Source organism: Ursus americanus, chromosome 21, assembly GCF_024610735.1.
Source record: "Ursus americanus isolate L20-20 chromosome 21, mUrsAme1.1.p, whole genome shotgun sequence".
Classification (NCBI taxonomy): Eukaryota; Metazoa; Chordata; class Mammalia; order Carnivora; family Ursidae; genus Ursus; species Ursus americanus.
The window spans coordinates 12,961,263-12,984,527 of NC_142147.1; the positions used below are offsets into that span (position 1 = coordinate 12,961,263).

A 23,265-nucleotide genomic window follows, 5' to 3' on the forward strand; every position below is an offset into this window, starting at 1 on the left:
TAACACTAGTAAAACCAAGGGAGGCTATCAGCAAGAGGCAGACAGAGCAGACAAGAATAAAGATTCAGAGGATCGGTTTTGAATCAGATGTGGGGTCTCCTGCAAATGAACAGTGGTCACTCGAAGGATTGACTGCGGTCCATCTCTCAGTCCTTAAACCTTACCAACATGCTTTATTTTCATCAGCTTAGGACATAGAGCAGCAGTCAGCAAACTACAGCTGATTGAGCCAAATCCAGCCTGGGGCCTGTTTTGTTAATAAAGTTTTATTGAGACACAGCCATGCCCATTTCTCTATTTACTGCTTGTGGCTGCTTTCTGTCTACAGTGGCAGAGGTGAATACTAACAACAGTGAAGTCTTCTTTAAATTTCCAGCTCAGGTTTGATGTGTAATATAGTATTTCATAGTTCATGTGAAAAGAACTGTTGATTGCAATCTCAGTTAATCAAGATTTGTTATGTGAAATTTACCCACAATTTGTATGATGCAATTAACAGAAAAAGGCTATAACCTTCTCTCTATGCAGTTGTAGGAGTTATCCTAAATGGTGGTCCTATGTGTCTGATCATTTCCCTGTCCATGTCTTAGGTTGACTTAGCTCCTCCATTCAATCCATTATAGTATTTTCTCTCACCGAGTGTTATTATCTCGTTATAAATCTCTGTTATAAATCTGTTATAAATCCGTTATAAATCTCCAGTGAAGAATGAGAATTATACTCTTCGTTTTGGCTCCTCCATGCAGGTATACCTAGGAGATGCTTAGAAGGAAAAGAAAGGAGGCTGCATGAGTTAAAGCTTAACCTTTTTTTTTTTTTTTATAAGCACAAGTGAGCTATCGCTGGCCTCCTCCATGAGCACAAGGAAGTAAAGAACAGAGCTTTGTAAAGAGCAAATTGTGTCAGACCAATTTAATTTCCTCCTATGACAGAGTGACGGTCCAAGATGATAAAGAAGAAGAAATAGATATTATCTATATGGGTTCTAGAAAGGCTTTTGATTTCATCCAACATGACATCCTCATCAATAAATTAGGAAGGTCTGGTCCAGATCATGCCGCAGTTGGGTGAAAGTCCCCCTTGACAGAAAGGCTTTGCTGCAAGTGGGAGCTGAACGTCCTTCTGGGTTCAGCGCCCCCACCTTGGCATTCTGTTTGGAGGAGCACCATACTTGATAGGATGCCACCAGGAATAGTTGTGAAAAGCAGACAATATGTCAAAGCGGGGATAAGGGTAAGTATGTCCTTAAAAGTGGTGGAACCAGACCCAAGAAAAAAGCAGGTTAAATTAAATCAACATAGAGCATGAAAAACACTTGGGCCGGAGAAGGAAAGGAAATGCAAGGCAAGAATGATGCCGCTGCCACCATTTCAGGGCACGTGAGGATCTGGACTCCCAGGATTCTAGAGCTGAAAGGACCTTTCCGTCCAACTGCCCACCTTCCTCATTTTGCAGAAGGCAACCAGCCTGAGAGAGGAAGTGACGTGCTCAAGGCTACACAGCTGGTTAGTTGCAGGACTGAGACTAGAATGGCTTGTCAGTATCCTTCTTCCTTCAAACTGTCACTGTTGACTTTATATGCATATATATATATATATATATATATATATATATATATATATATATATACACACACATATATGGGCTTCTTTATACATAGATGGGTTCTTAGGGCTTTTTTACATATCCTATCGCTCACCCATTTCAAGCCTACAAGTCAATGATTTTTTGAGTAAATTTGCCAAGTTGTGCCATCATCTCCATAAATCAGCTTGAGAACATTTCCATCACCCCACGGAGTCTCCTGGAGGCATTAAGTGTTAGTTCCTGTCCCCAGCTGTCTCCCAGCCCTAGGCAGCCACAACGGAGTTGTAAGTCCTTTGGTGTAATTCTAGACCCGGTCTAGAAGAAAGACTTTCTGTCTCCATGGGTTTGCCTTGTCTGGACGTTTCATGTAATGGAATCATACAGTAGATGGTCTCACGTGTCTGGCTTCTGTCAACTTCGCCTCATGTTTTTACGGGTCATCCATGCGTTAGCGTGTATCGGTAATTTGTCCTCTTTGCTTGCCGAGAAGTACTCCATTATATGGACGCATTGCATTTCGTTTATTCACCAGCTGGTGGGCGTTCAGGTTGTTTCTACTGTGAGGCTATTATGAATAATGTGGTTAATAGCATTCATGTTTCTCTGTTTACTTTTTTCACATTCAGTAAATTGTCCCCCTCAAATGGAGGTTGAATTTTCCATCAAATGTGGCCTTCTCCCCTAGTCTTTTTCCCTCCTGATCTGGGCAGTAGCGTTCCCCCAGATGGCAACCCACGTTGCTATTAATGTTCTAATAAATAGCCTCAGGGGATTCAGTAGTCCAGAGAAGAGAAGGCTTGTTAATCTAATAAGTGTCCTTTATTCTAGGATGGCTTATGAGAAACTGTTAGCCAAATGCCCTCCATCTTCATAGAAAATGAATGAGAGGAATTGGATTTAAACCTCAGGGAAAACCACTTCAGCTGGGCATGAGGAGGCGTGTTTTATGGGGCAGTGGTTGCTATCAAGTTAATTTGCAATATTATAAAAATAAAGCCCATGTAATTTCCTCCGAGAGAAGTTCATATGAATGGGTTTACATCTGTCTGAGGCCAGATGGCCCTGTGATCCCCTAAAAGGAAGACAATCCTTTTGTGGTGCTTTCTTCTGTGGGGCGAAGGAAGACATTTGGCCTTTGGTGTTCACAGAGGCCATTTCATTGTGCCCGTGAGACCAGTTATTGGAGTCATTGTATCATAAAACCAGTGGTTGGCGAGTTTTACACAAACCACTGGGTGTGGCAGAAGGAGACATTGCTCCCGTGCCCTGAACAGAGCAGTGTCTCCCAGCTACTGCTCTCTTCCTAACAACAGCTAGAACAATTGTTGTTCAGTTCTAGAAATTGTACAACTTACAACATAATTTTACATCTCCTCTCCTCTTGACTTCATAGTCGAGCTTGGGTAGTTCCCACTGAGAGACCGATGGCCACATGGCAGTTCAAAGCCCTTTCCAGTATTTTCTGCTGATCTGCCTCTCTCTGCTGTCGTTTCTGGGGATAGACGGCGGTAATGGCTACACGATAATGTGCATGTACCTAAAACCACTGCACTGAACTCTTAAAAAATAGTTGCGATGGTGAATTCCATGTTATGTGTGTTTTACCACAGTTTTTAGAGATTTTAATTCAGATTTCAGAACAAGACACGAAGAAGTATATACTGTATGATTCCGTGTATTTACGGCACGGGAGTCAGTTGATGGTGTTCGATGTCAAGATGAGGAGGGCAGGGAAGGAAGGGAGGAAGAGTAGCTAGAAAGCAGGAGGGGGTTCTAGGGTACGGGGATATCCTATCTCTTGATCTGGCTGTTGTGACGTAGGTGTGTACGGTGTGTGAACCTCTCTGAGCTCTCCGGTTGTGACTTGTACGGTTTTCCACGTGCCTGTTACACTCCAAAAATGGTTCCAGAAATGTGGATCCTTAGCCCGACAGCAGACCCTAGAGTCAGAATCTCTGAGGATGGGACCTGGGGACCCTGCATCTTAAAAGCCTCCCTTCCAAGTTTTTCTTAAGAGCGTTGGATTTGGGGAATCTTTGCTAAAGGAAAGGGATTAGGGAAATAGCCTCCCAACGCCCAAGAATTCCATTCTGCGCTAACAGGAGATATGCCTTAGAAAAGAAATTCTTGATACCTTTGAATCATTTAGCTTCTTCAGGTCGGAAAGTGCATGTCATCTTTCAGGTGCCAAGAGATCAGTGATGTATAGAGATGTGTATTTGAATATATTACATTTAAAAATATTATTTCTTGTAATTCGTCATACACACCATAACGTACCCTCTCAAAACTGGCAGGTGCTAGGACCTAATGGAAGTCAGGCTTTCAGTAGGAGGGGAGACATAGCACCATGGGGCGTGGCGCCCTGCAAGCAGGTACAGAAAAGCCAGTTCTTCCACCTGTAAGCTAATGAGACTCCATTTCACCTCTCTCCACACCATCTCCAAGACATCAGCGGCTTTTACACTTGCTTGTTAAACCAAAAGCATGTTTCTCGCAAAGGCTTTATTGGAAGGGGCCGATCGAGGGCTTGGAGAAGCTCTTGGAGGCCTTCTTGGAGGAGGTGGTCAGAGAAGAGGAGGTGGAGGAGGAGGAGGGGGACGAAACATCGGAGGGCTAGTTGGAGGAATTGTGAATTTCATCAGCGAGGCTGCAGCCGCTCAGTACACCCCAGAACCGCCGCCCACTCAGCAACATTTCACCAACGTGGAGGCCAGCGAAAGTGAGGAAGTTCGTCGGTTTCGGCAACAGTTTGCACAGCTGGCAGGACCGGACATGGAGGTGGGTGCCACCGACCTCATGAATATTCTCAACAAAGTCCTTTCTAAGCACAAGGACCTGAAGACCGACGGCTTTAGTCTTGACACCTGCCGGAGCATCGTGTCTGTGATGGACAGCGACACGACGGGCAAGCTGGGCTTCGAAGAATTTAAGTACCTCTGGAACAACATCAGGAAATGGCAGTGCGTCTATAAGCAATATGACAGGGACCGTTCTGGGTCCCTGGGAAGTTCTCAGCTGCGCGGGGCTCTGCAGGCCGCGGGTTTCCAGCTAAATGAGCAACTTTACCAAATGATCGTCCGCCGATACGCCGAGGAGGACGGCAGCATGGATTTCAACAACTTCATCAGCTGCCTGGTCCGCCTGGATGCCATGTTCCGTGCCTTCAGATCCCTGGACAGAGACACAGACGGCCTGGTTCAAGTGTCCCTCCAAGAATGGCTGCAGCTGACCATGTATTCCTGAAGTGGGCGCCCAGAAGCCAGCGCCCTCCCCGAGGACGGGACTCCTGAAAGCCTCGCCTTGCCTTCTGCACGGAGACTGATACCCTGTCCCAGAGCTGTCATTGCCCGAGAGCTCGTACACCACCCTGCACGCTTCTGAACCGGGGCTGCCCTTCAGCGCTTAATTAAAACAGATTTCTTTTTAAATGAAAAATGTTCTGAGTGGTTTGTATGTCAGCTCTTTGAGATACTGGCTGTCTATGGACATATATATGCGATGGGGGGGGGGCAGAGCCCCCGTGGAGTAGATTTTAATAGGGCATTGGTTGTTTGGTGAGTGAATTCCAAAGGCAGGACATTTGCTGTTATTGAGAATGAAATTTTGAAAAAACCCTGGAATAAATCAAGAAAGCCCTCAAGAGATCTATTTTTCCCTTTAAAAAGGTGAGGAGGAGGGAAGTTCAGAATCTGTTTTTCTCTTAATAATTCACATCTGGTTTTTCCATTATATATATAAAAAAAGAAAGAAAAGAAAGAAAGAAAAAATGTTTTCCTGGAAATGTATTTAACTGTATAGAAACAGGTTCAGAAATGAGAAAAGGAGGAATTTCATGTAAGGTAAGTATCTATGTGTTTTTAACGGTGGAGCAACTGTCTAAAATTCCAGAATTCCTTAGTCCTGTTTCTCCAGTAGAAGAAGCATGCAGCAAGTTTGTTTTGTTTGGATGTATTTGTAAAGAGGGTCAGGGCGTTGGAGAATGAAGGGTGGACCCGTAGTCCAAAATGTCACCCTCGATCATTCTTGCAAGCGCTTTATACAAAATCAGGCATGCCCAGCACACATTGGCCGGCTCTTGTCGTGTCTTGCCCTGCCTCAGAGCTAGGAATGTTTTGTTGTTGTTGTTCCTCTTGGAAAACTGCAGACAGAAGGAACGTAAGCAAAGAAGGGGGCGGGGAAGGAAAAGCATACAGTGATCAGTTCTTTGGTATATAAAGGAACATAGAGATATATAGAGATATATAAAGATATATAAATATTATTGACTGTTACAGTGGTTCTCAGTCCGGACTGTGATTCCCAATCACGGGGAGAGCTCCTTAGGAATACTGATGGCGGAGTCCCACTCCAAATGGGTTAAAGAAGACTCTTTAGAGGCGGGGCCTGGAGATGAGTATTTTTAAAGCTCCCCAAGGTAACTTCAATAAGCAGCCAAGGTCATCAGCCAGGACAGTCATTCCTTTCGTGTGTATGGCCCTTGGTTTGGCTCTATCATTTTGATTCAAGCAGTTATGATGGGGCTGGCAGAATCCAGAATCCCCGAGGAAGTAGACTGAGCCAGAGGGGCTGCGTATGCAAGCCTTCAGTCTCCCCTCCCCACCCCCCTACCCCACCTGCTCTTTCATTGGCTCCCACCCCTCCTGCTTCTCTGACTCAGTGCATTCCCTCTCTCTCCAAAGGCTACTTTAGGGGGTCCTTCTGAGTTGGAAGATAAATTCTTCCTTCCTCTTTTGACTCATTTAGAGGTAAGTTTAACTGTGGAACTGATGTAACTCTCCTGTTAAGAGCCCGCAGCTGCGGGTGAGAAATCCCCAGTGACATTAGGAGAGGTTGGCATTTGGCCTCTGCGCTCACCATCGTCACCATCATATAATATTTATGAAACACCACAGGCGTATAATTCTGCACGGAGCCAAGCCCAGAGACCACATCCGCCTTCCTCTAGGGACCTGTAAATGTAAGCTTGCTCTGGTGGGCTACTTAGCCAGGTATGGTCACATCAGAAAAAGGCTGCTGCCAGCAACCACATATTACTATCAGGATCCCTATTTTAGAATCTGCCCATTCATATGTCAGGCATGAGCGTAGGCCTCCAGCCAAGAAAGGGGAAAACTGCCAAGATGCCTTTTAAGGTCCTCAGAATACTAGGTTTATAATTTAACCTTTCCACATGATGGTTGTAGAAAGGGCAACAGAGCCTTACCCTTGTTTGTCCTCAGTTAATTCTAAATATTTTATGAAGCTTAAGATGGTTATCTCATGCTGGGGGTGGTATTAAGTATTTTTCTTGCTCCTCGCGTCAGGGGATTATCTGCTTTTATGATTCTCTTCCTGCCCGCACAAGGCAAAACATCCTGAAGTTACCTACATTTCTCTTCTGTTCTCTTCTGAATTTGTATAAAATGTGTACAGGTAACCCCATCACTAGAGGAGAAGCTAGAAAATCCAGTCTCAACTCCGGACTTCGTTAAGTACTCAAAACTTTGGCATTGGCTAAAACCGATAGCCTGACGAAGGATTGAATTTCTTAGTTTTTATCCAAAAGTTGACATTTTAAAGGCACATTTTCAATGTAAGAGGGAGTATTTATCTGATGATTTTTGTTTCTTATTTTGCCATTTTTACATGGAAGCCTCCTATAGGCTGAGACGAAGGTCTTTGATTCATGTCATTCCACCCCATGATATTTCAATTTCTTTTTTTTTTTAAGATTTTATTTATTTATTCGACAGAGAGAGAGACAGCCAGCGAGAGAGGGAACACAAGCAGGGGGAGTGGGAGAGGAAGAAGCAGGCTCATAGTGGAGGAGCCTGATGTGGGGCTCGATCCCATAATGCTGGGATCACACCCTGAGCCAAAGGCAGACACTTAACCGCTGTGCCACCCAGGTGCCCCGATATTTCAATTTCTAACATTAAGCAATACAATCAATGTAGTAAGTTGAAAATAATACTCAATGATTTTAAAAAGCATGTGAAGTTGTACCATCTACATTTTAAAATTTCAAAACATCCCGTATGATTTCTAAAACATCTTTATCTTAATATAATCCACTGGATTCTGTCACCTGTAACAGCAGGAAAAAGAATGTAGCTCTGTACCCATGTACGTAGGCTTGTACCTAAGAAAAGCAGACCTCCAAGGATATTCAAAATGTGTACATCATCTTAAAGGTCACATTTGAAATATCTTTTGAGTAGTAGTGCATGTATTTTTAAGAACTGATTTTTTTTTTAAGTGAGAGATTTCATCAGTAATATTGCACAACTAACCCATAATGGGTCCTTTAAAGAATATTCACAGATACCCCTGCAGGGCCCTGATATTTAACACATCTATTGATCTTGAGATGCTTTCAAAATTACTTCTTAAAAGTGTCTGTGTTTAATGCTAAGTGGATTAAAGCAATTTAATTCCGAGAAAATTGGTAATACAATTATGTCTGTGGGTAGAAAATACGCTCTTAATAAGAATATTCGAGTAAGCAGAACACCTCTTCCCAGGCTCCTCTGGAAAACTGAGAACTTACTGTATTTTAAATATAGTACTCCTTTGGATTGGTAAAGTTAATCTTCAGAGACTCAAAGCCTTTTTCTGTTGGCTGTCGGTTCTGTTTTTATGTAGACATTTCTAAATTGTTTTGATGGCATTGATTATCTCTCATTTGCAGGGATGATATCAATTACAACACACCAAAGACAATATAGTCCTTATCTTTGGGAGTTCACCATCTCAACGTGTATTCAGAACCACATCCTTAAATGTTGCTGGACTTTAAGGTTGTAAAACATATCTGATTCGGTAGGAATAAAAATGTTGAATAATTCGACTAGGAAAAGCCTTAGGGAATGGCTACCTGAGAATCAGACACAGGAACCCCACCATTTATTCCTTCTGGAATTTTAAATGGACCATGTCTGCACACGTGATGGTCTGGCTTCCCACTGGTCTGAGAAGCCTGTGTCGTGTGATTGTGGGGATGACAAGGCACTGGGGCGCCGAGAGGTCACAGTGACACCCAGCCTTCACTTCCATGCTTTTCTGATCCTGCTGACTACCAGGGAGAGGACAGGGACCACCATCTACTGTTTCAGCCAGCCTCAGTCACCCCTTCTTTTTGCAGTGACCCAGTATGAATCCATAGGTCCTACTCGGGGCTGTCCCGGCCCCCAGATTAAGACAGATTATGGAGAGATTAACATCTCCTTCCAGAAAGCTGGGCTCCTCCTTTGAAGTGGGGCCCTGAAATATTTTCAAGTCTGGGTGGTTTTTTTTAAGTTTATAATTCTTCCTGAGAAATTCTCAATAGGTTTTTAAAGAAAAGAACCACAGATTTGAAGGATAATTTTTGTCATGGAATTTATTTGAAATTAAAAAATTAAAGGAGCGTGTTTTGTTGTATACTTTGTAATTATCTGTTTCTGAATTTATTTTATTAAGCTACTTGCTTTAATTTGAATGATTTAGAGTCCAATTACCTAAATTTTCATTGGAGTTAATGGTAATAGCATGTTTTATGACCTCAAGTAAAGCTTATGTCTCATTTTTTAAATTTAAAATCAATTAATTAACATTTACTGTATTATTAGTTTCAGAGGTAGAGTTTAGTCATCAGTTACATATAACACCCAATGCTCATTATATCACATGCCCTGCTTAATGCCCATCACCCTGTTACCCCATCCCCCCCACCCCCCACCCCCAGCAAGCCTCAGTTTGTTCCCTATAGTTAAGAGTCTCTTATGGTTTGTTTCCCTCTGATTTCGTATTATTTCATTTTTCCCTCCCTTCCCCTATGTTCATTTGTTTTGTTTCTTAAATTCCATATATGAGTAAAATCATATGGTATTTGTCTTTCTGTGATTGACTTATTTCACTTAGTGTAATACCCTCTAGTTTCATTCACATTCTTGCAAATGGTAAGATTTCATTTTTTTAATGGCTGAGTAATATTCCGTTGTGTGTATATATATGTGTGTGTGTGTGTATTGAGTAATATTCCAGTGTGTGTGTGTGTGTGTGTGTGTGTGTGTGTGTGTGTGTATACATATATACATCTTCTTTATCCATTCATCTGTCGGACACCTGGGCTCTTTCCGTAGTTTGGCTATTGTGGACATTGCTGCTGTAAACATCGGGGTGCGGGTGCCCTTTGGAACACTGCGTTGTGCAATTGCTGGTTCGTAGGGTTCTCATTTTTTTTTATTAGCCAAAATGAATTAGTTGAAAGGATTATTTCTAAGATTCCTTCCAGTTCAAAGTTTCATTATTCTGAATTTGGAACCTTAACAATGTATTATTTTATTGATCCAGTAATAAAATACCTGAGAATAATTTCCATGCTGCTTCTTTCCCCTTCTCATTACTAAGATGAAAACTGACATATAATTTCGCGTGTGAATGATTATCAAGCGTCTGCTTCTTTTTGTCATCCAAAACCATTCAGAGATAAGACTGTTCTCGAATATTAGAGGTCCAGAATATTACCTTGTTTTGTGAATAGCGGTAAGACAAAGGGTCCTTTCTCCATCTGCAAAATGAGTTATGATGGTTTTTTTTTAAAGATTTTATTTATTTATTCGACAGGATAGAGACAGCCAGCAAGAGAGGGAACACAAGCAGGGGGAGTGGGAGAGGAAGAAGCAGGCTCATAGTGGGGGAGCCTCATGTGGGGCTCGATCCCATAATGCTGGGATCACGCCCTGAGCCGAAGGCAGACGCTTAACCGCTGTGCCACCCAGGCGCCCTCTGAGTTATGATGTTTGACCTCTGTTATACATAGGGTTCAGTTGGTATAGAGAAAAATTGGATGCCTCACGATAAAGAGACAACATAAATTCAAAAGAGTATTTCCAATCACACAATCTATGATGGTATCTTCATTGTCCATCGACCATTCTTCCATCTCTTCTTCAGACCTTCCATTCAAGACTTCTGTGTTGCTTCATAAAGCCAATGGAGGAACAGATGTACCCTCTAGTGACAGCAGGTCCATGATTCAGTGAGCGGCTCGGCCTCTGATGCTAATGAACAGCAGCCCTCTCTGGTGTGCAAGGAAATGAATGGTGGTGGCACAAGAAGGAAATGATGTCACTTAAAACTCCACTGTCTCTGAACTTTCTGGGGTGATGAAAATGGTGTAGCTATTGATTGTGGTGGTGCATACGTTACCCTGGTGCATACGTTTGTCGAAGCACATTAACTGTATGCTTAAAATGGGTGCTTTTCATTGGATGTAAATGATACATTTTTTTAAAAAAAGATCAGCTTTTAAAAAAAAAAATTGGCTCAAGAAAAGGAAGCGGGGCCCCTGGGTGGCTGGTGGGTTAAGCGTCCGACTCTTGATTTCGGCTCAGGTCATGGTTTCAGGGTCTTAGGATCCAGCTCTACCTGGGCTCGGCCCTCAGTGGGGAGTCTCTCCCTCTCCCTCTGCCCCTTCCCCATTCACGTGCTGTCTCTCTCTCTTTCTCTTTCTCTCTCTCTCAAATAAATAAATAAATCTTAAAAAAAAGGGGGGGGGAAGAAAAGGAAGAAAACAGCTCCTTTATAGGTAACCAGACAAAAATTGGAAGTCAGATGACCTGAGTTGAGGTCCCAGGAATAAACCCTATTCCTTAAGGGAAATCTTAAAATACCTTTGTTTCTACCTTCTCTGGTGGGAAAGGGAAGTTAAGTTATTCCTCCTTTTAGTTCCCACCCTGCAGTAAGATAAAGGAGTAAGGTAAAAGTGACTCTTGATCTTTTGAGTCTTGGTTGCTTTAAGGAGCAGGTCAAAGCTGCAATTTTCTTCCCTGGAAACGTGTACACACCAAAACTGCACACCTTGTCAGGGGCTTCATGGCTTCCCCTTTCCCCAAGCTCATCCATGAAACCACAGCAAAGAACACTTGCCTTAGCTTGAAAGTGAACCCAACGTCATAGGTAAGGGTCAAGGAGGAAAAGGTAGTGTTTGTTTTCAGCGCTTAGGTAGCTACGTGTGCCAAGTAATGGAAATACACCGCCACGCAAAGAAAGCAATCCTTGCCCGAAAGGAGCTCCTGATGGTCGAAGTGTAGACCCTCAGTCAGAGTTAAAGATGACACTCTTACTGACGCCAAACACCATTTGTTCATCTGTCAAGCACTGCGCTAGCTGTGTCGTTCCTAATTCACACTTTATCTGGGAATTCATCACTTGAAGATTTTGCTGCCAAAATGCTTCTGACACCTGGGATAGTATCATCACAGGGCTTCTTTTCAGTTCTCTTTCCTTCTCCCCACTTCATCCTCAGGGTTCCTGTCTAGGTGAGTAGTTCACGTGTAGGAAACTCTGCAATCAGTCAGCCTGGCTTAGAATTATCAATACCTTCTTCTCTGTTGCCATCATGGAATACCTCCTGAAGTGTAGAGATACTCATATCGTACTAGTTAGACTCTTAGAAGTTCAGGATTTCCTGGGGCCTCCCATCACCAGGTGGCCACTGACATGGCTCCGGTTTGCTGCCTGGCTCCTGGTTTGTTACAGAGAAAGCCTGCGAGGAAGAAAGACTCCATTTGCTACTGCTGCCTCAGTTTCCCTTTCCCTTCCTTTCCATTGTCTGCATGTAGGGGGTTGCTTAGTGACCCTGGTCCCCCTTTAGTGACCTGTTGGTCATGGCGGGGCCACTACCAAGATTCTAGATCCTGCCTGGTAGAGAGGCTTCCACCAGGGTTGAGCTCAAGAACCCACACCGGGTGCCACGGAACCACTAAATGGCCACAGTGATCCAATGTTTATATTCATTACTAAACAGAAATATATTGCCGTCCCCTCTCAGTGCCAACTTTTTTCCAAATAGGCTCAGTGCACGATGACATTGAGCTGTGTGACATGCCTGGATTTCACCTTTGGGGCTGCGATTAATAGTAATTCAACTAGTGGGCCCGCTAATTGATTTCTCCCCTCCTTCCACAGAACCACGATGGCAGTATTGACTTCCGCGAATATGTGATCGGCCTGGCTGTCTTGTGCAACCCTGCCAACACAGAGGACATCATCCAGGTGGCATTTAAGGTACTGTCGGCCCCACTGAAGCCTCTGGGTCTGCCTTGTGAACAAGAGTTGACTCGAAGCGTATTATTTGGAAATCAGTATCTGTTACATGAGTTTATAGATCCGCCACGACGTGTACACGGGGGTAATGCAATTAAGACAATTGTTCCTGAGAATAAAGAAAACACCGGCATCCAGTTAAGCACAAGGGCGGTCTATGGGAGCAGCCCCGTGAACGGCCACAAGAGTGAAGAGCCGGTGATTTCACAGATGAGCTTTAGAAATGATTTCTTTCCAGCCTCTCCATTTTGAAGCCCCAAAGTGCAGTTTATAAATAAACACCACCTGTCACCAGCCATCCTAATTCACCATCTGGAAAGTTCCCATCTATCCTGATTTTCTCACTCTGTGTGCCAGAGATAATTTTAAGTGCTCTTTTCTGGGTGGGATTTATGTTGTTGTGATGGGGCCAGGTGAGCGTCACGATACACGTCCCAGGTCCCCACCCTGTAGGTTTTCCTGTAGTATCACATTTATTTCCACAGCAACATTGGGGAAGGGGGGGCCGATGAGTAACACCCCATCCCCAGGGGGACTGGGTGGTGGTCCGAACTGTGAGGACTCCGACTCCATTTATCACGTCCATGCCCAAGAGGAGCGGGGAGAATACACTCCCAGAGTGTGTTTTGTTTTTCTGAGATACAAAGTGCTTCATCTAATTAGTATTTAAGGAGGGTGTTCGCTTCCAGTTCTACGGTTGTATCGTCTGCTCTCAAGTGAAACAAAACCTCGATTTCCCTGCTTGACTTGGTACTGAGCTATGTAGACCGACTCATCCAGACTTGGCCGTCTCTCTGCTTCCGTCCGCCATGACAACTGAGGACCCTCTCTCTTCCTGTTTCCTACTCTCCTCTTTCCCTGGATTCTGAGAAGAATATCCCACTGTGATTCCGACAGGTTTTCTTTCCCCTCCATCATCTAGAAAAGTGCCCTTTCTCCAAGAGTCCTTTCTCGCGTGTTAGAGGCCACCAGGGCAAGCCTCAGGAATGTTCGCGCATTCTGTCATTGACAGAGACGTCCCCAAGCTTACTTTTTATTTCACATTGGTTTAAACTGAGTTAACTGCGAGGCCCGTAAAGAACTCAGTGGTTGATGCTTAGCAGATGGTCATAAGGCAAGGGCCAGAACTTTTTCCAAGTTTAAAACGTTTGGCTTTTACAGACTTATTCATCATAAAACCTAAAATTATACACGTAGCTAACTTATTCCAATCCAGATATTTCTGTTTCTGTTTTGGGATTGTATACGTAATTATAAGTTGAGCTGAGCAAACGGTCACTTTGGGTTTACCAATGAAAGACCTGATAGAAAATTTGGCCCTCGATCCCAGTAATTATTGTTTTTAAAGACGTCGTGAGATTTTTCTCTAGCCTAGACCTTGGTTTGGTGTGGAGGAGGGAAGCAAGGAGGACCTAAAACTATAATTAGCTCTTTTTCCAGTAAGACAAGGGTCATGCTTTACATTGCTTATTTTTTCCACATTCTTTTTCAGGGGTGTTTGATGTTTTTGAAAATATTTTGGCACACTTGTATTTTTCATGTAGTTGTATCCTTTTATACGCACAGGGCCCCGTCACTTCCTTTTATCTGGGAAGCCCTTCACAGTGAACTCCCCATCCTTGAGCTCATTTCATCATCACAGAAACCCGTGGAGGTGGATTAGCCAGAGTTCTTCAGTCGTGAGCAACAGGCATACACTGTGTCGTAAGGCTGGGGAGGGGGCTCCAGGGTTGACTCAGAGGCAGCGAGGGCACAGGCTCCCACTGTGGCATCTCCAGCTCTGCCCTCAATCACCCTACAGGAAGGTCCAGACGGCCTTGAGTCATGTGCTTGCTGGAAGGACAGGATGTTTGGGCCAAGAGTCCCACCATAGTCCATGCAATGGACAGGTATCGTTCCCCCAAAGGACACTGGGCTCTTGAGCTTCCCACCAGAGCCCAGAGCTTGGGATTTACCTCAAGTCTGGGAACTCTGTAGCAGGGAGACTATGGCGAGTGATGAGTAATGGAGGGAAAGTGAGCGTTTGCATGAGGGGCACGGTCTGGGGTAGCCATGATGAGGCCAGATGGAGAGGAAGTAAAAAGCACCCAGTAAGGACACTCGAAGGGAATTTCCACAGGAGCGACAGCCACCAGAACACCAAGTGTGACAGATGAATTGCCAAGGATTCTGTCGGGATGGAAGGCCTCTCGTGAAAGCTCAGAGCCTGTGAGGAGTGGGGTTGGGTGGGATCTCCCGGCAGTTCCTGCTGGAAGTCCAAGGCCCATAAAGAGCCCTGAGCTGCAGTTTGTGCAAACAAATGTTAAGTCACTTGTCACTCTGGGGCTGTCTTCTCTTTGCCTTGGGGGCTGAGGGACAGAAAATGGGCAAGTCTCTGCTTTCTGAGCTGGTCAAGTGCGGGTGTTTTCTCCCACCCTGCTGGACAGTTAAAACATGAGTCGATTTGTGCTTCTGGTTCTTTCCGTGATGCTCACACCTTATCTAATGCCTCTGGTTTTCTGGTTTTGGTCGTGCGTTCAGTCAGAAGTGGAGGCCTTGAGGCGCCTGGGTGGCACAGCGGTTAAGCGTCTGCCTTCGGCTCAGGGCGTGATCCCAGCGTTCTGGGATCGAGCCCCACATCAGGCTCCTCCACTAGGAGCCTGTTTCTTCCTCTCCCACTCCCCCTGCTTGTGTTCCCTCTCTCGCTGGCTGTCTCTATCTCTGTCGAATAAATAAATAAAATCTTAAAAAAAAAAAAAAAAAGAAGTGGAGGCCTTAACGGCAGGCGTTCTAGATGTTGCCTGCCTGGATTTGGGTGCCGGCCGTACCACCGACCCATTGTGTGACCTTGGGAAAGGGACCTAACTATCTCGTGCCTCAGCTTTCGGGAAGACAGAGCTAATGACAGCACCGACCCTGCGTAAGGCTGTTGTGAGGGTGAAATCAGGTAATACAAGGAAAGTGATTTGGACACTTTTGATCGGGGCCTGCAGGGAATCAGTGCTTGCCTCGTTTAAAAACATGAATGCCCAGGAGAAGATTTTGAATTTGGGATATTAATTATCTAACAACTATCACTGTCTTGCTGCTTGACTTCAATCCGTCCCACCTACCGCCTTTTCCTTTCGGCCTATAAACATTTTCAGACTCTCCCTTCCTAAAGACAGCCTCCTTTTGTGCTTGGCCGATGCCCCGTTTCCCTCCTTCCTGTTATTCCAGGAGCCCATGCTGGTTGCCTCCACCGCTCACCTCTCTTCGTTCCCGGCTTCCCATGACCACCTGGCCTCCTGCTCCCCGAAGCCATGTTTCCCAAAGACATCCGGATCTCCTAACTGCCAAACCCAGCAACCCTCTTTGCTTCTGGCCTGGCCTCTCTGTGGTGTCTTACTCAGTGGGCTGTTACCGCTCTCAGACTGTCTCTCTCTTTCCAGAAAGCCTTCCTGAGCTCCCAGTGGCACGCTCCTCATTTCCAGTTCTCCCTGAATCTTTTTTTTGCCAGCTTCTCTTCCCTGCACACACTTGAACTCTTGCAGCTCCCCAGGCTTCGCATTGCTTTTTGCATTCTCCGAAAATAACCTCCAACACCCCCAGAGTTGGCGGTTCTTCCCCGAAACCATGGCTCGAGCCTCGACCACTCTCCTGAGCTGAGATGCTGTGTCTCATATGTCCCCCCGCACTTCTGACTCTCTAATCTCTCCAGGTCCAGCTTTTGATCTCCCACTCTGGGGAATGGACCCCACTTTCCCCCAGGTGCCCAAGCCAGAGTGCTGCCGCCCACTGTCTCTCCTTCTTGCCATCCCCACAGGGCCCCGACTGCTGGCCAAGCCCTCCCTTTGCTTCCTCGTCAGTCTTGCCCCTTCCCATCCTTCCTGTGTCTCCACCCCACACTCTTTATTGCTTTTCCCACCTCTAGGCTTTCCAACCTTCTGACTCTAATCCATCCTCCACACTCTCAGTTCCCATATGACCACACCACATCCCCCACAGTCATAATCCCACAGCGTGGGGTGAGGCGGCCCACATCCATCATGGCGTGACTCCGGCTTGTCCGTCCGTCGCCTGGTCTGAGCCCCCTGCAATCACTGCCAGCCCCCGTCTGTTCCAGGAGTATCTCTTTGTGTTCTAAGGCCCAACTCAATCTGTCACCTCGGTAGGGGTGACCTCTCCCAGGGGATTCATCTCGTTCTCCACAGGACTCCCACACCCTTTGGTCTCACTGTTGTTGTAGCCTGTGCTTTCATTCTGTCTCTTCCCATGACCAAGCCCGGTGTCTCGAGAGCAGCAAAGACCATTCTTCCTTCAGATACGTCTCCCTCTTCCCTGACACAATAGTTGGGTGACTCACTAAAGACTTCCTTTCCCGAGATTAGTCCGTATCATTATGGCCCCGCCGGGAACTCAACCTTGTATTTTATTTCCTCTTTCCTTCAGCTCTTTGATGTTGATGAGGACGGCTACATAACAGAGGAAGAGTTTACCACCATTTTGCAGGCCGCCCTTGGGGTGCCCGACCTGGATGTTTCTGGTCTCTTCAGGGAAATAGCCCAGGGAGATTCCGTTTCCTATGGTGAGTAGGCGGCTTGGCTTCTGCTTTAGTTGACCAGGAGGGCATCCCAACTACAGATGGACCCTCAGGCAGGAGTGTGGTTTCCTCCACTAACTGTACTAACAATAGAAAGAACAGGAATGATGATGGTGACAGGAATAATAGTAGTAGTGGGATAAGGGGAGCTAATTACTGAGGACCTACTTATATGCTAAGCATTCTTCTAAACATTTTTAAATAAATCTTTACAGCAATCCTATTTAATCAGCACTCTTAATATTATTTTATTGAGATGCATGGAATTTAACTTATCTAAGGTCATCAGCTAGAGAATGTCAGAGCCAGGATTCAAAAACCAAGAAAGTTTGGTTTTAGAGCCTGGACCTCTACCCTCCCCACCTTATCTCTCATCTGCTGCCCCTCCTGGAAGGGTCTTTTCCTTCTGCTATCACCGTGGCCACGCAAAACTGAGCAAGTTAGCTAGAGAGGTTGTAACTCCGCTAGAGGGGTACGGACTGGGGCACCAGCAGTAACTACAGCAGCTGAACCGTCTGTCTTCACGTTTGTCGTGAGCTGCTTAATAAGCTTTCATGCAGGCTTGTTTCCTCCCGTCCTGTAGAGGGCATCCCCGTGAAGTCGGGACCATCATGGCGGAGGAAGACCCTGCAGCCAAATGGCAGGTCCATCCGTCAGGGACCAAGCTTTCTCCGGATGGCTTGAGTCCACACATCAAAACAAATCCCACATCAGTTTCCATGTATTTCCCAGCACAGTCGTTGAGAAAACCACACCCGAGTGGAGAGGCCTAGGTGACTGTTTCCCTGTCTTGGCTTTGATGTGGTCATTCACGGCAAGTTGGCTTCTCTTCCCCCAGCCTTTCCCCTTGCGCAGGCTGCAGGGGGATTCTTCTGGAATGCTTCTTTCCTTGTGGTGCTCAGAGAGTTTCAGCTGTTAACTTTCATGGGATGGGAGAATTAGATCACACACTTCTCTCACTCTCTGTTTTTAATTACTATCATCCTGCCTGCCCTTTACTCTATTTTAGTAATTAAATACCTAGGGCACTTACTCTATTGAGTTCATGGAAGGAAGGAAGGAAGGAAGGGAAGAAGGAAGGAAGGAAGGAAGGAAGGAAGGAAGGAAGGAAGGAAGGAAGGAAGGAAAAATGGGAAGTACATACTGAGATAAAATGTATGAGTCATAAACCCCATGTGCACTAACTCTCTGACCATTTTCCTTTCACAAGTAAGACTCTATTGCTCTGAGCTGCCAAATTTGGAACAATTATTTGGAGTAACTCTTTCAGTGGAAATTATACCATAAATGTTTTGTTAGGTAGTCATAACTTTACCTGTTGATTTTAACAAATTTTTAGGGAAATCTGCTTTGTTTTCTAGAATTTGATCTTTTTAGAATATGTAGAATATCTCTCTTTCCCCAATATTATGTCAGTTTCCTTTTCTGTAGCAATGTTGGGAGGTATTTAAGTATGATTTATGAAAGAATAGCTATTGAAATGTATCAGAATATGACCATCTAAATTGTTTTCCTTCTCAGTTTTCCATTAGCCAAATTAATGCCCAAATTCCACAGATTAGCCAACTCATAGAACTTCTGGAAATGAGTTACTTTTTTTTTTTTTTAACGAATTACTTCTTAATGGCGCTGAGATCCCCAAAGGCGGCACAGACCTTGATCTTTTGAACAGAGCACAAGTCTTGAAAGACAGACATTGGTTTCAGTAGATCAACTCTCATGTTTACTTTCCATAAAAGTCACATAAGTCCTCTGTGCCACAGACTCGTGCAGATAAACCTTTATTTTGGATGTTAAGAAAAAATATCTAAAGACCGTGTTAATAGTTTGCCTGATTTGGAAACATTTAAGTGGTCTATTAATGCAAAGAATGATTTGGACTCAGTCCAATGGCTTCCTCATCACTGAGACCTGTTTCTGTAGACTCTGGGTTATCAAGAGGTTTAAAAAAAAATAGACAGAAATAGAACATGGGGTTAAGAATCTTTTTATTATAGAGCCAAATAGATTGCTGATTCCAAGTCTAGGCTCCTTTTGCTGTATGAGGTCAATAAAGTTTTCCCCATCCAAACAGAAGAGGAGAGAGGGGTTTTGGAGTGGAGGAGAAGCACACTACAGAAACTCCAGGTTATTGGAGGCTCGACGTTCAAACTCTGCTGGCTAACTCAGCCTTCTAGACCTCTCCCTCAGTTCCTAAATCTAAAACACGCAAGATAGAGAGAGGCCCACTACTCCAAGGTCTTGTGCATCGATTATGATATATTGTACATTCTACTTGCCTTTATGGATCATAAGTCAGCGTTCAGCTTTTCAAGACTGTGTATTTACATACCGGAATTAAGGGTTAAAATAGTTTTAAGAACCACTAATCGAAAGTCATGGGCAATAGCATTTTTAAACATTTTGCATTATAAAAATTAACGGCGATACCGAAGACTGAGTGAAACATAAACACAGACTCATAAAGTGAGTGCTTGTGTTACTACTGCCCAGGTCAAGAAATAGAGCTTTTCAAGAACTCTGGAAACCCCTGTGCACCCTTTCCCAGCAACAGCCCTTTCCTCTCTCCTAAAGGGGGGAGGGCTGACCTGACTTTAGAAGGTGTACTCTAACTTGCTTTCCTTTTTAGCATGTCACCCCAAAATCTTTAAGTATAATGTGTTAGTTTTGCCTGAGTTTTAGAACTTCACATAGTGGACTCCTACAGTCTCTGTTGTTTTGTGTGTGGCTGTTTCCATTCAACGTTATGGCTTTAAGACTCGTCCACAGTGTTACACCATAGCCGCTCCTTCGTCTTCATTGCTCTGGAGCTGTTCTGTCCCATGAAAATGCTTCGAGTCTCCATTTCTGCTGTTGACAAGCACCTGAGTGCTTTCCATTTCTCACCTGTCATAAGTAGTGTGGCTGTCAGCATTCTCGGGCCCGTCCCCCAGAGCGCAGCACGCACACATTTCTCCGGGTTATACACTTCAGAATAGAGTTAACGGGTCACGGAGTATGTGAATCCTCAGGTCTACTAGATAATGGAAAAACTATCTTGTGAAGTGGCTGGACAATTTTGTATTATTAAGGCCGTATGAGTCTGTGTCATGCCAAAGGAAGATTCGCCTCCATTTATTGGATTTTGTTTGTTTTTTCCCCCCTCTTTTAGAGGAATTTAAAAGTTTTGCCCTAAAGCATCCAGAATATGCTAAAATATTTACAACCTACCTAGACCTTCAGACGTGCCACGTGTTCTCACTACCAAATGAAGCCCAGCCAGCTCCCTTGGTCGCCAGTAATAAAGTCAGCCCCGAAAATCGTGACGAGAGTACCTCAGACAAAAAAGACGACTGAAGGCAAATGGTCACAATAAGGAAAAGCTTTTACTTGAAATTGCGAAGGCGTTTATTGATAGTGTTTTCAAAGTGATTTCTGAGTAATAATGATGTCGAAAACAGAGAGCTTTTTTTAAAAATAAAAATGATAGGGGCACCTGGGTGGCACAGCGGTTAAGCGTCTGCCTTCGGCTCAGGGCGTGATCCCGGCGTTATGGGATCGAGCCCCACATCAGGCTCCTCCGCTGGGAGCCTGCTTCTTCCTCTCCCACTCCCCCTGCTTGTGTTCCCTCTCTCACTGGCTGTCTCTATCTCTGTCGAATAAATAAATAAAATCTTTAAAAATAAAAAAATAAAAATGATAGATTTTCTTATTAAAATGCTTTTATCCACGTATGTATATTATTAAGTAATATTCCCTTTATTTTATGTTCTATTGTGCTCTACCGATTGGTTTCCTGGTGATAAATATGTTTTCATGGCTCTTCCAGTTTAATTTGCAAAGGCAAATGAACAGAATGGTCTCACCTGTTTACTGATGGGCATTAATCAGCACGGCAAAGAGTTTTAAAAAGCGCAAACACTTTTTAATCTACTTGTCTCGAAAAACATGAAGTAATAGTTATCTCGAATCCCGTCCCATTCTGGAAATAAGAACATTGCGGGCTTTATGCCTCTAACTTCACAGATGCATTATTTCCATTTCCGGTTCAGTTTCTTGGATCACTGAGTATGATGGATTGGAAGGGAGAGCTCCCGATGATTCGATGAGACTACTTAGAACTCCTATTCTCTTTATTGCAGATTTCCTTACCCACCTGCTAAGGAAATGATACCGTTTTGCACGATCTACCATTTAGAACTTTGTGTTAAAGGGCAAGACTATGGCCAAAGGCTAAGTGGGGATTGCCCTATTGTAGGTAATCTTGACTGCCCGATGAGAACATGACGTTTGAGTTGGGTAGGTCAGAATGCAGGGCTTACCCACTAACTGGTCAGAGTTGCTCCATTTATTATAGAGTATTGGAATTAACGCATTTTACCATCCAAGTGGGAGTTTTCTTTTGTTAAGCGTCCTCTCAAATTTTAGAGCTTGTCTGAGACGGCTAGAGGGAAAACACAAAACGTTCCAAAGTTATCGAAAGCTAGGGAATCCAAAAACCTACTTATTAAGGTGAGGCAGCAGCTTAACCCCCTGGCAGGAAGGTGAAAGTGACATCTTTCCTTCAGGTGAGGCAATAACTTCCCCCAAGTGCCATTTTTATTGGATGTCACGCATCATACCTATTGTCAATGTCATCCACGTTTTGAAATTTTGAACCAAGAACCAGTGTATATAATGCACAAAAAATAACTGGTTCATTTCTGAATTCCATCTTTGAATTCGATCTGTTTGTCTTGGCTGTGTTTCTGAATATATTGCCGATTTATCCCCAAACTCATTTTTTTAAGCCGTTTGTGAAGGTGGGAAGTGTCACGAGTCATCATTTCAAACTAGTTTTACCCATTAAGCTGTGCGTGTTCTAATTTAATGGGTGAATTTGGATACTTGCTTACTAAAATGTGTTATCCTTCAGTGTATAGGATTGTTTGCTTTTTCTACGTCTTAAAGCGGTTTAGACAGAGTATCGAATGAGCTGAAAACAGTTGCTTGAGTAATTAGAAAAGTACCTCTCTATAGTAGTGTTTGCACACACAGTGGAATGAATGTACTACTCAGGTACCCTGATTGCTTTTTATCATAGAAAAGCCACATTTACTCCTGTTAATTATGAAAACAGCAGCATTGTAAATTGAAATTTTTCTGTGAGGCTCTTGAAAACGAGCCCCTTGCTTTCCTGTTTTAAAATAACATCTTATGCTCCTTCAGTCCACTTCTGCCAATGTAATATTCCTATTTTATTATGTTACTTGAATAAACAAACCTGCTACATAAAATTCTTGGCAATTAAAAAATTCTGGTTTTGCCATTTTGTCTCAAAGGTAATATTACCTTTTTAATATCATGGTTTGAATGTGTTTGCATATTTATGACTGTGATTAATCATTCTTGTTTGCATTTAAGCTTTATGAAATGTCAGGCATGATGTTACTCTAAATGAAAAACTCAAATTTTAGCCAAAGTTGCCATAGTTAGCGTTCTTAAAGCAGTTGACTTTCGGCGGTGCGGTGTGCGCGATAACACGGTCGCGATCATCGGGATCCCTATAGCCTCGGCCTCTCCTTCAAATTTCCTTCAAAGAGGCTTTTCTCCTCTGAGAACTTGAAGTAAGGAATTAAATTGCATGAGATCAGTTCAATGCACTGTGGTTTCCTATAATTGTCTGAAAAAAAATAGGTTGCTCTTTGAAATGAGACATACTAGATCCTAAGTCCTCGAAACCATAAGAATTTCAATCAGAACAGTCCTGTTGCAGGATAACGACGTGTTGCGTGCTTATGGACCAAACTGCTAGCATTATGTGTCTTTCGTACTCCTCTGCCACTGCTTCTAGAGTTTCGGGAGGCCGGCTAGGATCGCTAGCAGGGGTACCTATCACGGACATATAAAAGAGACTGCCTCCCTTTTAGACGTGGTGTGGGCGGCTGTGTGCGTGAGGCACAGCAGTGCAGATATCGGATTGCCAGACTGGGGAGGTCTCCCCTTCACACTATGGCAAATGCAGGGGGGGTAATTGGCACTCCAGGCGGGGTGGACAGGAGGGCTCCCTACCGCAAAAATCCTTG

The 23,265-nt window shown here is 44.2% G+C and overlaps 2 protein-coding genes across 2 annotated transcripts in view; both read left to right on the forward strand.

Annotated features, from left to right (window-relative positions):
• The window catches only part of LPCAT2 (lysophosphatidylcholine acyltransferase 2), a 62,111-nt gene extending 41,193 nt beyond the window's left edge, over positions 1–20,918 (forward strand). Inside the window, exons 12-14 of the mRNA XM_045806812.2 lie at positions 12,523–12,621; positions 17,071–17,206; positions 20,373–20,918. Of these exons, the coding sequence (XP_045662768.1) occupies positions 12,523–12,621; positions 17,071–17,206; positions 20,373–20,557 (420 nt within the window). The 3' untranslated portion in view covers positions 20,558–20,918. The remainder of the gene's footprint in view (positions 1–12,522; positions 12,622–17,070; positions 17,207–20,372) is intronic.
• Positions 831–8,975, forward strand: CAPNS2 (calpain small subunit 2). Its single transcript, XM_045806813.2, has one exon. It carries the CDS (start codon positions 4,075–4,077, stop codon positions 4,831–4,833), a length of 759 nt encoding a protein of 252 aa, XP_045662769.1. The 5' UTR covers positions 831–4,074; the 3' UTR covers positions 4,834–8,975.
• Positions 20,919–23,265: the final 2,347 nt, after the last annotated feature.

What these genes read in the sequence shown, in the direction of transcription:
- CAPNS2 (XM_045806813.2), top strand. Translation starts at nt 4,075, where the DNA reads ATGTTTCTCGCAAAGGCTTTATTGGAAGGGGCCGATCGAGGGCTTGGA.